Source organism: Ceratotherium simum, chromosome 22, assembly GCF_057802395.1.
Source record: "Ceratotherium simum simum isolate JZ-2026a chromosome 22, ASM5780239v1, whole genome shotgun sequence".
NCBI classification, from domain to species: Eukaryota; Metazoa; Chordata; class Mammalia; order Perissodactyla; family Rhinocerotidae; genus Ceratotherium; species Ceratotherium simum.
The window spans coordinates 10,445,007-10,462,886 of record NC_141921.1 but is presented as its reverse complement, the minus strand read 5'-3'; the positions used below and the strand labels follow the sequence as shown (position 1 = coordinate 10,462,886).

The 17,880-nt window shown below is 34.3% G+C and overlaps 1 protein-coding gene across 5 annotated transcripts in view; it reads right to left on the bottom strand.

Annotated features, from left to right (window-relative positions):
• Positions 1-17,880, bottom strand: part of SPATA6 (spermatogenesis associated 6) — a 131,954-nt gene that overhangs the window by 28,803 nt on the left and 85,271 nt on the right. For 2 of the 5 annotated variants that reach the window (XM_087445978.1, XM_087445976.1), the window contains 2 exons: positions 17,105-17,292; positions 12,596-12,695 (listed from right to left, as the gene is read on the bottom strand). In XM_087445978.1, coding sequence (XP_087302104.1) covers positions 12,596-12,695; positions 17,105-17,292 — 288 coding nt within the window. The remainder of the gene's footprint in view (positions 1-12,595; positions 12,696-17,104; positions 17,293-17,880) is intronic. The other 3 variants (XM_087445977.1, XM_004438524.3, XM_014793833.2) reach the window with 3 other exon arrangements.

Here is a 17,880-nt window from a genome sequence, read left to right as displayed (position 1 = left end):
CTTATGGCTGAGGGAGAGTTGTGATTTTAAAGGGCTATATGGAGGGCTACTGGGATGACTGGCTAGATTCTATATCCTGATGGGGTGGTGGTTAAAAGAACGCTCACCTTTGAAAAAATCATCCAGCAACATATATTTTATGCAGTTTTCTGTATTTGAGTTACACTTACCAAGTTTAAATGGTTAAAAATTAAAAATGACATGTTTAAAACAGTAACAATAAGACTGACAGACAACTTTCTACCAAAACAATGATAGCTTACAAGTGCTGAAAGAAAATAATTGCCAATTTATAATTCCACAACCAGAAAAAAATATCTTACAAAAATTGAGGTAAAATAAAGAAACTTTCAGATAAAAGAAAAAACAAAACAAAACAAACCAACAAACTTGGGAGAATTCATCTGCAGTAAGATCCACACTAGAGGAAATGCTAGAGTATTATGATCCTAGAACTAAATAATCATAGAGGAGCTTGAGATGCAGTGTGGAATGAAGAGCCACAAAATGGTAAAATATGGTTACATCTAAATGAGTATCATCTACATAAAATATAATGATGTAATATGATGCTTAAAACATAGAAATAATAAAAACACAACAATAGTATGTTAAGTCAGGAAAGGAATAATAAAATTAACATGTTAATTTATATTAAACTTTAATAAGAATAATTCTTCTAATCTTTAATGTAACCATCAAAAGAATAGAAAAAGTAGCACAAGTTAATATGGTAGAAAAATTAAATAATAATATATACTCAATCCAAAAGAAGGCAAAATAGAAGGCAATACAGAAAATAGAATAGGCAGGATAAATAGAAAATAGTAGATTTATATCCAAATATATCAGTAGGTACATGAAATACGAATAGACTAATACTACAATTAAAACACAACGATTGCTACGTTGTGTAAAAATGTCAATATATGCTATTAAAAAATTCCCCTTAAATATAAACAGAAAGGTTGAAAGTATAAGGTTGAAAGAAGATATTCCTTGCAAACCACTGACCAAATAAAGCTATTTTAGCCACAGTAATATTAAATAAAGCAGACCTAAAGAAACATTATTACTAGAAATAAAGACATTTAAATAATACAATTCACATTTATATGCATCTAGTCATGTGGCTCCAAAATATATAAAGCCAAAATTGTTAGAACGAGGGAATTAAAATAGGCAAATCATAACGGGAGATTTTAAAAAATTGTTCTCTCAGTATCTGATAGAACTAACAGACAAGAAAAGATCAGTAAGGATAAAGAAACACTGAAGCACATTAACAAACCCGACCTAGTTGTCAAGCACTCTGCACTCAACAACAACAGACATCACATCTACTTTTTGAAGTTCACTTGGAACCAAAAATGACCATATAGTAGGCATAAACAAAGTCTCAACAAACTTAGGAAGATTGAAAAATCAAATGTTCTCAAACCACAGTAGCATGAAGCAAAAAATAAATAAAAGACAAAAATAGAATCCCCTCACCCAAAGAATGTTTGGAAATCTAGCAATACACTTTTAAATAACCCAAAGGTAAAAGAAAAAATTACATTGGAAATTAGAAAATATTTTGAACCAAATGGTAGTGAAAATATGACATTAAAACTTATGAGATCCAGCTAATACATTGCTTAGAAGGAAATCTATAACCTTAAATACAAGTATATAGTAGGAGAAAGCCTAAACATTAATGTGAATGGTCACCAAAAGTTTGTAAGAGAAAGAACAGCAAATTAATTCCGAAGGAAGGAAACGATATAGAGCAAAAACTAATAATGTAGGAAAAAATATACAACAGAGCCAATAAACCAAAAGTTGGTTTTTCAGAGGGAAAAAAGTAATAAATCTCACAAATCCCTGACTGTAGTAAGTCAGGAAGACTGACTTCTCAGTTGAATTTCCATTTTATTACCACCACAGATAAGTGACTTAAAAAAAAAAAAGAATAGCAAACATTTATTAAACACTTTCTATATGCCAGTGTCATTTTAAGTATGTTGCATATAGCAACTCTATCAATACAACAAACCTGTGAGGAAACCGTAGCACAGAGAAGTAACTTGTCTAACAGACTGGTTCCAGACAGAGCCTTCATAAAACAGCACATAGTCCAGTAGCCGGCACATGGTAGCTATTTAGTAAATGTTAGCTAAATTTATTAATCAACTTCAAAATATCAAAATCTAAACCATAATATCCCCTGGCAAATCACATACCCTTCAATTTATTCTTTCATTATATTCTTTTGGCAAGCCTCACCCCAAATTCTTACTCTTCTCCCAAGCCAACTACTTAATGCTATCAAATTCATTTCCTTAAAGAAAAACACTGATCATACACTTAAACATCTCAGTTCCTATTTTTTAAAGGAGAGGTGGCCAACTAGCAGTATACGTGCTTTGTTTGGCCCACAAAATGTGTTATGTTTTTAATTTAAATTAAAGGCAACAGATTTATATAAAAATCAGTAATTTTAAAAATAATTGGAAGATCTGGCAACACTGCGCCTGAATTCCCTTAGGGCAGCACTTAACCAGAGCTGAACAGCCACTGTCTCCTCCAGGGAGGCTGTAGACTTTCTCTATTGGTCACAGTACTCCATACCTACCCCAATGCCTGAATGCATCTGACTTCATGACTCCTGCATTCCAGGACCAAGTCTAAACTTCTTATCCTGTTTTTCCATGATCTGCCCCAACAAGAACCTTCTGCTTTAACAGGATTATTCCTCACAATTTCCAGAATGAGTTTTATCTAGAAACATGAACTTCTGGACAGGATAGACTGATAAGATTAAGTCATATTCTCTTATTTCTGCCAAAAGGCACCAGAACCTGGGGTTTAGATGTGATAGCAAAAGGCCTGGGGTCTTTGTTAAGTGTGATCTTTCATTTTTTTGAATAAATATGTAAATCAAAATGTTGAGTGTTTGCTCCTTTTTCAACTGGGTTTTATTTTCAACAAGAGTCTTTCCTGATCACTGACTTCCATTAGCTTGTTTGAGATGGGTTCTCTTCATTTTTTAATGATCATCAAACTTCTGACATAGCATGTTTTACTCTCCTCCGTACTAGTCAAATATTTAATGATCCATAGAGGACTTTTTCACCATCCCAGAAGAGGTTGATATTTAAATACATTTTTTGTGAAATAAAAAAACCCTTTTTATACTTTTAAAAGTTCTCTGTGAAGTAATTTAAAAAACCCACATCTGATGTTTATATTTAAGATGGTATACTTTTGCCTATGGGTATCCTTCAAGTAGGACTGACATGGACTTCGGTCTGACCTGTGCCCAGCTAGTGTGTTTCAGTGTACAGTTCACAATGTCTACCTCTGGTACGTCACTGTTCATTTATTTCTGTTTCTGAACATGTATTGCATCCATAGATCTTATGCTTGCATGTTTTTACATGCTCATGTGTGCATATTATTGGGCTTATGTGTATCAGACTGCACTCTGTGTGTTTTTCTCTGTAGAGCTTAGTCGTTAAGATCAAAGAGCGTTAATCTGGATTCAAATCTTGGCTCCAATCATCTTAAGTAGCTATATGACCTTATACAAGTCATTTAACTTTTCTGAGCCTCAGTTCCTCATCTTTAAAATAGCACTTCTTAATAGTACTTTGTAAGATTTTTGTGAGGATAAAATGGAATAATACATGCACAGTGCCTGGCCTGTCGTGAACATTTAATAAAGTTATCATTTCTATGTATTCAATTTCAGTTTTTCTCTGGAAGAACAATGGCATTTCCTACTTATGCTTTTTATCTTATACTTAATCATATGCTGTGCCACACTGTTTTTTTAATCTTTCATATTCACTTTTGGTTTATTAAATAATCACTGGATTATATAAGTTCCTTATGGGCAGGAAATTTGATTTCATGAAAATATCCCGAGTGCTTTGCATAGTGCCAGGGACAGAGCATGCAGATATTTGATGAAAAATGTTCAATATATACTATATGAATGAACATAGGTGGAAAAATATGACTAATTTTAAGAGCTTGTGTTCAGGCTGCTTTGTAATGTAAACCAATTTAAGATGTTGAGATTAGTGCCCAGTATAAGCCAACAGGAGCAACCTTACACTGCCTTCCATTCAAGAAAGTCAGGCCAGGGTCAAATATAAATTAAGGTTATTAAAAGAAGTGATGTTAAGGTCTTTCACTTCCGAGTAGGAAGGAGCAGTTTGCGTGTAGATATTTATTTACACATGTGTACATATGTATATGTATATTATTTGGTTTTGTTTAAAGGCATTAGAAAGCTGCTTAAACAATAGAACTAGTGGTGCCAAGATTCCTGAGAGGAGAGGTGAGCTAACAGGCTGCAGCTGTTTTTTTCCTGGGGGCATTTATGGATTCTGAGAACAGAACAAAACGTTGCAAATCTATGCTTTGTCACAGGTCCACCGCTGGAGGACAAAGAAACCAGCAGGGTTTTGGCAGTCTTACCATGCTAGACGGACAAAATAAAAAATCTGAGAGGCCAAATGCCCATGAGACAAGATGGGTGCAAAACTAAGCTGATTGTTCCCTCAAGATACTTGCAGGATGTCTGAAACTGTGCAGGGAGAAGGGACAAAAAGCTAAGCAAAAAGCCTCTGCAAATCAGAAGGACTTTCTGCTGTTTGTCTGAGAAGATAAGAATTAAGGGGCCTGTAATCACAACTCTCAGTTAAAAGCCCAAAGGGCTGAAATTAAGAACTCAATAGTTTAACTTCTTTATTTTTGAGTATTTAGATTTAGAAAAAGCTGCAAAGATACTGAGTTCCTGTATACAGGAACTTCACCCTTCACCCAGGTTCTCTTAACCTTAACATATTATATAACCATGGCACATTTTGTAAAACTAAGAAATTAATTCAATACAGGATATACCATATTGCATTTAGTCAACATTCCTCCTTAGTCTCCTCCAATCTGTGACAAGTTTCTGTCCTTCCTGTTTCTCATGACCTTGACAGTTTGGAAGAGTACTGGGCAGGTATTTTGTAGAAAGTTTCTCAATTTGGTCTTGTCTGATGTATTCTCATGTTTAGACTAAGGTTATGGGTTTGGGGGATAACATCACAGAGAAGCGCCCTGCACATCACCTGATATCAAGGGATCATGACATCAACGTGAGTATCCCTCATGACGTCAACCATGATCTCTTCGTTAAGATAGTCTATGCCACATTTCTTCATCTAAGTTACTTTTCTCCTTTCCATGCTCTATTCATTAGACACAAATCACTAAGTCCAGCCCACACTCAAGGGCAGAGGAATTAAGTTCCACCTCCCGGATGGGGTAATATCCATAATTATTATTTAGAATTCTTCTGTAAGAAAGATTTGTCCATTGTCACCGTTAGTCATTCATTGTTTCACTTATATAAGTATGGACTCATGGATGTTTATTTTATTCTTTGGTTATAATCCAATACTAATCCTATTTATTTTGTTGCTCAAATTATTCCAGAAATGGCCATTGGAGGCTCATTCAGGTTGGCTCCTGTGTCCTTTTGATATGCCCCCTATTCCCCTCACCCCCCTTTTTTGAACAATTCCTCACTTTCCTCACTACAAGATGTTCCATGCTAACCTAGTGTTTTCCCTACCCCATCCCCTCCCTAGAATCAGCCATTGTTCCAAGAGCCCCAGTAACTTTTATTGAAAACAGGTATTTAGAAATATCTAATGGGTATTAGATCTGGGAGCTGGGTGTGCTTGTTGCTATTGGGTTGTTGCTCCTTCTAGGTTCTTGTGGAAGACAAAGCTAGGAAATATGTGTGTAAACTAACTCATGTGTACACTTATAGCTATATTTCTGAATCAACCTATCTGTATATATATTAAAATAAACATGAATTAAAACTGTTATCTTAGACTCTAATCCAACATCATAGGGTTTATTCTAGCCATTACCTACCTCGTATCTTTGTAACTTCTTTTTCTGACAATGAGAAACCTGGTAGTCTTTACCCACAACTTATTTGTCCAGCTCTCATACACATGTTTAGTATTTTCAGAATTGCTAATCCATGTCCTTATATGAACACATTTATCTACTAGATCAGGGGTTGACAAACTACAGCTCCCAGGGTGATTCAGGCCCTTGGCCTGTGTTGCATGGCCTGATAGCTAAGAGCAATTTTTACATCTTCAAATGACCGGGGGGAAAAAGACAAAGAATATTTCATGAAAATTCATGTGAAAACTCCATGAAATTCATATTTTAGTGCACGTGGATGAAGTTTTATTGGAACACAGACAATGTCCGTTTGTGTACATATTGTCTATGACTGCTCTTGTGCTACAGAAGCAGAACTGAGTAGCTGTGACAGGGACCCTACGGCACAAAAAAACAAAAATATTTACTATCTGGCGTTTTCTAGAAAAAAAGTTTGCTAACCCTGAACAAGAGTATAGTGATTATGTAGTTCTTTTTGTCTTTAGCCTTATAGTATCCAACCACAATACCATATTCCAAAGTTATTTAGGTAAGCTAATTTAAAGATACGTCTTACATTTTTAACACTGTTAGCTTCGTTTATTATAATCTGCATTAAATCCTCAGAAGACCCAACATCATGCTTGATATTTTTTCTTTTAATTTTCATACAGTAAAGTTAACTCTTTCTGATGTACATTTCTAGGAGTTTTGACAAATGCATAAAGTCATATATCATCCACTCCAGTATCCCAATCAGTTCTATCACCCTAAAACCTCCCCGGTGAGGCTGTTCTCTTTGTAGTTAACTACTTCTGCATCCCCTAATCTTTGCTATTTTAACAATATCTTATAAATAAAATCATAAAATAGGTAGCTTTGGTTTTCTGGCTTCTTTCATTTAGCAAACTGAATGTAAGATTCATCATGTTGTAGCATGAATTAATAGCTCATTCTTTTTTATTGCTGAATTACATTCCATTACATGGCTGTACCATAGTTTGTTCACCCTCCATCACCGAAGAGCATCTTGGCTGGTTTGACGATGGTGAATAAAGTTTGTATAAACATTTGTGTACAGGTTTTTGTGTGAACATATGTTTTCAATTCACTTGGGTATATACCTAAGAGTAGGATTGCTGAGTTGTATGATAATTGCATGTTTAACTGTGTATACAAAACTGCCAACTGTCTTCAAAAGTGGCTGTATCATTAGGCATTCCCACCAGCATTGAACGAGAATTCCTGTTGCTCCATAACCTTGACAGCATATGCAACTTTCAGGGGTTTTTTTGGGGGAAGGGGGTGTGTTTTTGTTTAACAATTCTAATAGGTGTGTAGTGGTATCTCACTGTGGCTTAAATTTGCATTTCTTTAACGACTTTTGAGCATCTTTTCATACATTTATTGGGTGAAATCTCTGTTCAGATCTTTTGCCCATTTGTAATTGGGCTATTTATTTTCTTATTGTTGTGTTTGAAGAGTTTTTTTTGTTTATTTCTGGATACAAGTCCTTAATCATATATGTGATTTGCAAATATTTTCATCCAGACTGTGGCTTGTCTTTGTATTCTCTTAACAGTGTCTTTCACAGAGCAAAAGTTTTTAATTTTAATGAAGTTTGATTTATCAATTTTTTTCTTTTATGGATTGTGTGTTGGGTGTCATATATAAAGTCATTTCCAATTATAAATGAAATGGATTTTATACTATGTTTTAGGTCTATGATCTATCTTGAATTATGTGTCAAGGAGGGTTTTCTTTCATTTTATCCAGAACCATGTGTTGAAAGATAAAAAATAAGCATCAAGATACATATGAGATACAGTCTAAAGATCTTACATAAGTGTAATTGGAAGTTCCAGAGAGAGAGTAAAGAGATATTTGGGCAGAAGCAATGTTTGAAGAAAGAATGACTATGGGTTTTCCAAAACTGATGAAAGCTATCAACCAAAAAATTTAAGAAGCTCTGCAAACTTAACATAGAATTAATCCAAAAAAACTACATCTAGCTATATCATAGTAATATTACTAAACACAAAGTTGAAAAGCCAATCTTAAATGCAACAGAGGAGGAAAACCCCACATTACTTCAAAGGAATAACAGCTGACTTTTCATCAGACACAAAAGAAGCCAGAAGACAATGGAACGGCTTCTTTAAAATGCCAAAGGAAAAAACCAGCAACCTAGAATTTTATATCCAGTAAAACCATCCTAAATAAAAGTAAAACCAGGATGCTTTCAAACAAACAAAATCAGAATTCAAAGCCAGGAGAATGACATAAAGTATTAGAGAATTTTTCAGGCAGAAAGAAAATGACTATAGAATCCAGATGGGAACATAAAATTGCAGGAAAGAATGAAGAATAATAGAAAGTGTAAATATGTGAGTAAAATGAATAAACATTACTATACAAACAAAATTAATTCTTGTTTGTTTTATATATGTAGAATTAAAATACATGATAATAGGTATGCAAAAAAGGAGGCAGGTTAGAAAGAGTTAAATGTTTTTAGGTCACAATATTATTAGGGAGGTCAACAGAGAAATAATTTGTCATGTATACATGTTGAAATCTCTAGGGAAACCAATAACAGAACAGTAAAAAAATGAATAACAAATTAATAAAAAGGAAATGGATTATAAAATATACTTATTAATCCAAACAAAAGCTGCATCAATCTACATAAAAATTCCAGATTTTCATTCTTTTTTTTTTTTTAATTTTTATTTATTTATTTTCCCCCCAAAGCCCCAGTAGATAGTTGTATGTCATAGCTGCACATCCTTCTAGTTGCTGTATGTGGGACACAGCCTCAGCATGGCCGGAGAAGTGGTGCGTCGGTACGTGTCAGGGATCCAAACCCAGGCCGCCAGCAGGGGAGCGCACGCACTTAACTGCTAAGCCACGGGGCTGGCCCTAGATTTTCATTCTTAAAAAAAAAAAATCTTCATGTGCTACTCACAAGATATGGACTTTAGGTATAAGGATAAAAAGCAATGGATGGAAAAATATACACTATGCATATACTAGCCAAAAGCCACTATAAGTATACTAATATCAGACAAAACATACTGTAAAACAAGGATATTACTAGAGATAAAGAGAGACATTTCATAATAAAACGTTCATATCATAGTCTGAAATCTGTATCCAAACAAGGACATTACTTCAAAACATATAAAATAAAATTAACAGAACTAGAAAGAAAAACAGACCTGTCCACAATCATGAGACTTGAACCTTTCTTGAAACTTGACACTTATCTAACACTATATAGAGAAAAATAATTCCAACTGGATCATATATTAAAATATGACAGAAAACAAAAAGCCTTTAGAAGAAAACATAGGAGAAAGTCTTGAAGCAGACAAAAATTCTAAAAATGCTAATCAAAAAAGTAAAAATGATAAATTGGATTCATTAGACTTAAGAACTTCTTGAACAACAAAAGACCCTGAATAACCAAAGTAATCCTGAGAAAAAAGAACAAAGCTGGAGGTATCATACTCCCTGATTTCAAAATATACTACAAAGCTATAGTAAACAAAACAGCATGGTGCTGGCAGAAAAACAGACACAGAGATTAATGGAATAGAACTGAGAGCTCAGACATAAACCCACATATCTATGGACAGCTAATTGTCGACAAAGGAGCCAAGAACATACAATGGAGAAAGGCAAGTCTCTTCAATAAATGGTGTTGGGAAAACTGGACAGCCACAGCCACATGCAAAAGAATGAAGTAGACCATTATCTTACACCATACACAAAAATTAACTCAAAATGGATTAAAGACTTGAATGAAGTCCTGAGACCATAAAACTCGCAGTATGCTCTTCAACATTGGTCTCAGCAGTATCTTTCTGAATATCACGTTTCCTCAGGCAAGGGAAATAAAAGAAAAAATGAACAAATGGACTACAGCAAACTAAAAAGCTTCCCCATAGCAAGAAAACCATCAACAAAACAAAAAAAACAACCCACTAACTGGGAGAAAATATTTGCAAATCATATATCCAAAAAGGGGTTAATTTCCAAAATATATAAAGAACTCATACAACTCAACAACACAAAAACAACCCAATCAAAAAATAGGAGGAGTATATGAACAGATATTTTTCCAAAGAATATACACAGATGGCCAACAGGCACCTAAAAAGATGCTCAACATCACTAATTATTAGGAAAATGCAAATCAAAACTACAATGAGAGATCACCTCATGCCCATCAGAATGGCTATTATTAAAAAGGCAAAAAACAAGTATTAGAGAGGATATGGAGAAAAGGAAAACCTCGTACCCTGCTGTGGGAATGTAAATTGGTGCAGCCGCTATGGAAAACAGTATGGACATTCCTCCAAAAATTAAAAACAGAAATACCATATGATCCAGCTATTCCACTTCTGGGTATTTATCCAAAGAACACAAAAATACTAATTTGAAAAGATATATGCACTTCTATGTTCATGGCGGCATTATTCACAATAGCCAAGACCTGGAAGCAACCTAAGTGCTCCCTGACGGATGAATGGATAAAAAAAGACGTAGTGTTTTTGGGATATTACATCTTCAGGATGTAGTAAGGGATACCACCCAGTGGGGATACTACTCAGCCATAAAAAAGATGAAATCTTGCCATTTGCGACAACATGGATGGACCTTGAGGGTATTATGCTAAGCAAAATAAGTCAGATGGAGAAAGACAAATACCATATGATTTCACTCATAGGTGAAGGATAAACAAATAAACACATAGATACAGAGAACAGACTGGTGTTTACCAGAGGGGAAGGGGGTGGGGGGGGGAGGAAAGGTGTAAAGGGGCACATGTGTACAGTGATGGTTGGCAACACCTGACATTTATAAAATGTTATAAACCAATGTTACATCAACAAAAATCTTAACAATTAAAAAGAAAGAACTTCTTTTCATCAAAACATACCATTAAGAGAATGAAAGCGCAAGGCACAGAGTGGGAAAAGAAAACTGTAAAACATATATCTGACTAAAAACTCATATCAAGAATCTGTATGGAACTCCTAACAAATCAAAAAAGAAAAGGATACAATCCAGTAAAAAAATGGTCAAATGACTTGAACACTCACAAAAGAAGATATTCAAATCGCCAATAAACATATTTACTAGTCCTCAGGAAAAAGTAAATTAAAGCCATTATGTGATAAACTACATTTTTAAAAATGCCAAAATGAAAATATACACCAGCACACACGCACACAATCTATCAAGTAGTAGTGAGACAGTGGAACAAGTAGAACTCACACACACTGGTAGTGGGAATGTAAACTATTAAAAATCACTTGGAAAATTCTTTGGCAGTGTCTACCAAAACTGAATGTATACATACTCTATGACTGAGCAATTCCACTGGTAGCTACATACCCAAATAAAATGTATACAATGTTACCTGAGGATTTTACCTGAGGATAGCACAAGCTGCTCATAGCAGCTCTATAAAAGCCCAAACCAGAAACAACCCAGATGTGCATCAACAGAGGAATGAATAAATCAATGGCAGTATTTCCACACAATGAAATACCATACAGCACAAGAGCGCAGAACTATATAACAAGATGTCTGTACTACAAAAATGTCTGAATTGCAAAAATAAAGTGAAACAGGTAAAAAAAAAAAAAAGGAATAGACACTGTACAATGTCATTTATATAAAGATCAAAACACACAATCCTAATCTTGCTATTAGAAGTTAGGATAATGTTTACCCTTGGAGTCGCTGGGAGGAAATAGGAGGGGCTAATGCAGAGCTGATAATGTTTTGGTTCTTGATCTGGTAGATAATTTACACAAGTCTGTCGATTTTACTATCAATCATGAAGCTGTTACTTATGATTTGTGCATTTTCTATAGCATATTGTACTTTGAAACAAGTTTAATTTAAAAACAGTACGCATATAGAAACTTAAAACGATACAAACTGATGCCAATGTCACATAATCCAGTTATATCCCCAGGACCAAGCTTAGTGCCCAACATGACTCAGGATAAATAATTGTTCTTAAACTAACGACTGAAACAAGATATCAAACACAAAAAGAACATACTGTAATTATTTCCCAGCTATCTTTCATGTATATGTTTATTTGCCTTATATCAAAAATATTCTCATATTGATGTTCTCTAATATTAAACCTGATAAACTTGACCTGCTCCTTCCTTTTTTAAATATTTAATTAACATAAAAATCAGCTGGGAAGCTTCTTCAAAATACATATTTCTCACCCCTTCTCTCATTTTACCATTTAGCAGCAAATCTATTTGCAGAAAATGCAATTGTTTTATACTGGGCCACAAAACAAGAGTTCCCATATTTTGAAGGCTGTGAAAAAATTATCATAGAGTCACTACTTACTGACTCCTTCTGAGGTAATTATCACTAACACTGTTTATAGTGCAGATGATCTGTAGCAAACATTTTGCATAATGACTCAGGTCAGGCAGGAAGTTAGATATGTTCTCTTTAGCAAAACCATTGACTTTCATCTAATAGAGGTGGTACCTTTTCTTTTCCTTCCCAGTGATAAAATGCTTCAAGCTTTAAGCATCTTGGGTGGTTTTTATGCCCAATTATAAAAAGCCTTCAAGAGAAAATTTTAGAAACTAACATATAAATGTCTTTGATGAGCCTGATGTGATTTCAAGACATTTTTTACCCGGTCATGGATCTCATCGCAGTTTGAAGGTGAACACCAATCAGAATGGAATCTGTAGGCATAAAAAACAAAGGTGACTTGTAGCCAGAGGGAGAGAAAAATAAATCTTTCCGAATGCCAGACAGAAAGCCATCTTTTTTCTTATCCCTATGTGATAACATAGAAAGATTAGAATAACACATTTTCTTCCTTTGACCAAGGATGAGAGGCAGATATAAATCAGGTACTGATTCTCAGCTGCAGCATTAAGTCCTCACAACATGTTCAACAAATAGTCTTAATAACAAAGTTTGACACGCTTCTGGGAGAGCATATCTATACATGTGACTGCTGTAATTTCCATACATAATTCTTTAGAGCTTCATCTTTATATAGATTTTCATATTAGAACCATAATTTCATGTATAGTGCCTTTAAAATTAATTCTTATTTTCCAGTAATTTAATCATACTCTCTCAAACTATGTGCAAGAAATTCTTTCTGCATACAGAAAAATAAAACTAACATTACAAAATGAAAGAAAATGTTTATAATAGATGAAAATATTGTTTAGAATCCAACAATGTTCTTATTCCTTCAGAATAAAGGGGAACATAAAAATCAAATGATCCTGTCTCAGCACAGATGATATCACTTCTCTGGTCTCTGTTATAAGTGTACTTCTAAAAAAAATAAATATTGAAAAATAGGAAAGAAAAATATGACTTATTAGAGACTGAGTGTTGCAATTAAAGATGTCAAAGAAGAAATAAAACAACCATTCCTCTTTCTCATACCTTTCCCAGATTCAAAACTGGCATTAGCATAAGTAAGCTACTTTGTTTTATACACATAATAATGAAAATTTCCAGACCCATCTGATTATAATGCATCTATACGAAGTGTTAGTAATAATGCCTTTATAAAGGAATGAATACTAAAACGCTAATATGCTGCTTAAAAGTTTGTCTTTTATCTCCTAGTTTGTCCTTAGAAACTTACAATTTTATGTTTACACAAAGTATTAACTATTAATAGGATAAATGATTTACATAATCTGTTTTAAAGAATGCAATCAATATGGGATGATCAACTAACTATATCTAAATTTTAACCTCCTACATTTGTAAAAGGAAGTGTTACTGAATCTATGCTAATAGATTGGCAGACTTTGTTATTTGTTACATATGTAACACACCTTGAAAATCTGAGATCCAAATAGGCAGCTCCAAGAGGATCTCTTCAATGACACTAGGAGAGGATCCACTAGTCTGTGCTGTGGTATAAGGAATGACTGCCTAGCATTCTAATTCCGTTTATAAAAATCAAACAAAACCTTAAGCATGATTAAAAGAATACCAGCTCCTTTTTAATTAGATTTGCTAGTATTTCTTAGTCTAATTTTAGTAATAACTCTACAGGCTAATACAAATTATGCCATAATATTAATATTTATACTTTGAGGAGAAAACTGCTTCTGAAATGTAATACTTATAATCAAAATTGAAACCATTTTATGCTGTGCTAACTCTATTGGAGGTATTTTTTAAATGAGCTTAAAGCAAAAAGCACCTTCACTATATGAAGAAATTCATTTGTTTAGAGTCACTGATAAAGTTTTCGAAAGTCTGTTTATTCATATACATGATTAAGGAGTCAGCAATTTACAGGACTCTTAGAGGAAAACATTAAATTTTAATGAATATTTACCCAGATAAACTATAGCTGTATGTTCTCTCATGCTCCCAATTTTGCCTGGGAAATACAATCTACATTTACATCAGTTTAAATTGTTTATTGATTCCGATAGATTATATAAACACCCTGTAAGTTTATTGCTCAGTGACCAGAGATCAGAGCCAGATCAGAGAATGTCTTATATTTAAGACATTCTTGTGGTACTGGGGCTGGCCCGGTGGCACAGCAGTTAAGTGCCGTGCTCCGCTGCGGCGGCCCAGGGTGCACAGGCCCGGATTCTGGGCGCGCACCAACGCACGGCTTGTCAGGCCATGCTGTGGCAGCATCCCACATAAAGTAGAGGAAGATGGGCACGGATGTTAGCCAGGGCCAATCTTCTTCAGCAAAAATAGAGGAGGATTGGCAACAGATGTTAGCTCAGGGCTGATCTTCCTCACACACACCCACAAAATAAATAAATAAACAAAGATGTGCTACTGAGTATGCTAAAACGAACAAAATGTTTCTGCTCCTAGTAATATATCTTAAAGACATTTTATTTTCCTTTATAGATAAAATCGAGATCTTTTTTAGAAAATATTCTCAAAGTAGGGGTGTTCTATCCTAGTGAAGGTAAAAAAGTTTATTTACCCTAGAGAGTACCCCAATGAAATTTTATTAATTTGAGATAAATTCAAAACTGAATTGCCATTATATTCTTTTAATCTAAAAAATACTTCAACCTTCCTCAAGTCATGGGTAAAATAGGTAATGTTTAATATTAGAATCACTCATTTCCTTCTAGCAAAGAACTTATCCACATCTACTATCCAGCATCAAAATAAACGTGTAAATGCCACTATCTACTCTAAGTCATCCCCTCTATGAAAAAGGGACAGGTGACTCGGCTATCCTCAACAAAGAATTTTTGAAGATAGCTTCAATGAAGAATTTATCAACCTGGTAAGGGATAGGCTTCAAAAGCTGGGACAAAATTATATACAGGGAAAAAATAACACAAGACTAAAATTGATATTGTACTACTGTGGTAGACAATTGGAGAGGTCTGCAAAATATGTGAAAAGATAAAAAAATAAAACAGTATTTATAAAAACATATCCAAGGAGATACAGCTAAAAAAATTCTTGAAAACCTACAAATATGGCAAAGAACCTAACCAACAAAACCACATGTGCTTAATTCTAAAAGTAGGTAAAAAGAGAGTAGCACCAACTATGCGTCTGAACATCTTAGCAGACATGGAGATCAAACAAAGTCCCCCGACATATTGAGATGCAAGTTACCAGACTTCAGCAGAAAAACTTCTCAAGAGCTTCTCTTGAACTTTTAAAGCCTAGAGATACATAGATATGTATGTCTATAAATAAATATATAAATATATCTTTTTATCTATCTACCTACCTATCTTTCTATCTGAACTTGATGATCTCCATAGGCATGATTCTAATAGACTTGAAGCAACATTAATCAAAATTTCCTATCTCAGGATTAGGGTCTACAGCATACCTCCATTTATCCATTTTGAATGCTTACAGAGATAATGAGGAAATGGACAGACCTATCTGCTCAGAACAGGGATGTTTTAATACAGCCTCCAAACTGACACACTCTTGTTTGAGTCACTCTAGTCTGAATCATCAGTGTTGAGATGAACTTTTTTTTTTTTTTTTTTTTTTGGTGAGGAAGACAAGCCCTGAGCTAACATCTGTTGCCAATCTTCCTCCTTTTGCTGAGGAACATTAGCCCTGAGCTAACATCTGTGCCCATCTTCCTCCAGTTTATATGTGGGATGCTGCCACACATGGCTTGATGAGCGGTGCGCACTTCCACGCCCGGGAACCCACACACGAACCCTGGGCCACCAAAATGGAGCACACGAACCCAAGCACTACGCCATCGGGCCGGCCTGAGATGAACTTTTGATAGACTCTCTATAGTTAATTTAAACTTTTGTCAGTTATGTCTGATGGCTCTAATATTCTGCAGGAATTTAGTGTGCTACTTTAGCTTTTTGATACCATCTGTAGAGATAGATTTTTATTTCCATGTTGTTGATGGTATATCTCTTAGGTTTTCAAATTTCTATAAAAGTTTTTAAAAACCCAGAGTTGTTGTTGTTGTTCTTTTGTTTTTTTTTAAATTTATGACAACTCTTGTTTTCTATGTTACTAACTATTTGTGCGAGAGGCAAGAAATTTCCAACTCGGATTCAACAACAACAAAAACAGATGAAGAGGAACTATTTCTTTCATATCAAAATTATAACAAGTGTCTAACTTTGGTTGCCAAAGCATTTTTAGAGGGAGAGCTGGAATCTTTACATGATTAAGATTCTCTTGGGGAGTTGGGGGGAGGTTATTTGAGGAAACTAGATACCATTTACCAAGAATATATAGCATCACCGTTACCACTAAAAGGAAAGTATAACCTATGCTATTTTTATACAGAAGCCATGTCTATAATAGTAAATCTCTATGAATCTACTAAAAACAAACTATCACATACTCTATTTTTCACTTTTATGAACTACAGTATTTAATTAGGCTTAAAGTGACCCTAATTAATAAACTCACTAATAGCTAATAAACTCACTTCAAGAGAACTGGGCTGGGGAGGAGTATCTAACACTATGTAATATGCAATATGTTCTAAATAAAAACAAGTAAGCCTCTTAAAATCAAATTGTCCTTTTACAAATAATCACTTCACATACATATTTTCTGCCTTCTCTTTTCTAATGATGATTATTCAAAAAATTAGTATAGACATAGAGCTAAGCATTACCTTTCCCTGAGAGAAGCTCGATTTAACACTGGGCTTGGAGAATGCTTGGGCATTGTTGAGGGTGCTGAATGGACCAGTAAGGTCCTCGCTGAATGCTGGGGCTTGCTACATGACCTTGAGCTCAAATACTCATCACACCTTTCCAAAGAGTCATCGAAGTCTCTCCCATGGGGTGTCCTGATAACCTGCTTAAGACATTATATATGTATACACATTATATATATAGTAACATTATACACACACACACACACAACCTTTGTAAAAGTACAAAAACCAAATATACCACAGCTATATTGGAAGGTAAATTTCAGAATGTAGCAGTCATTATTACCATTCTACGATTAAACATTAAATACATCTGGATTGTTCATTCCACATGTCTAAAATTTACAAAACTTTATCAATTCTAAAGGCTTTTGAGTAGGGGTGGGGTAAAGGTAGGGGTGTATGCGTAAAACAAAACACAAAACACATAAATTAATAATAGCCTAGTTTAACTATAAGGACAAATAGAACGGAATTCTAGCCCTAATATTCATTCATTGCTTCATTTGTTCTGGGGACAAATAAATAAATCAGGGTAGACAAATTAACAAATTCCTTCCCTTGTGGAACTTATATTCTAGTAAAATTTACATTTTAGTAAGGAGAGAGATTTAAAAACACACACGATCCAAGATAAATAGGTAAAATATATACTATGTCAAAGGATGATAAATACCACAGGAAGAAAATAAGACAGGAAAAGAGATAAGAAGTGCTGCGGTGTGGGGTTG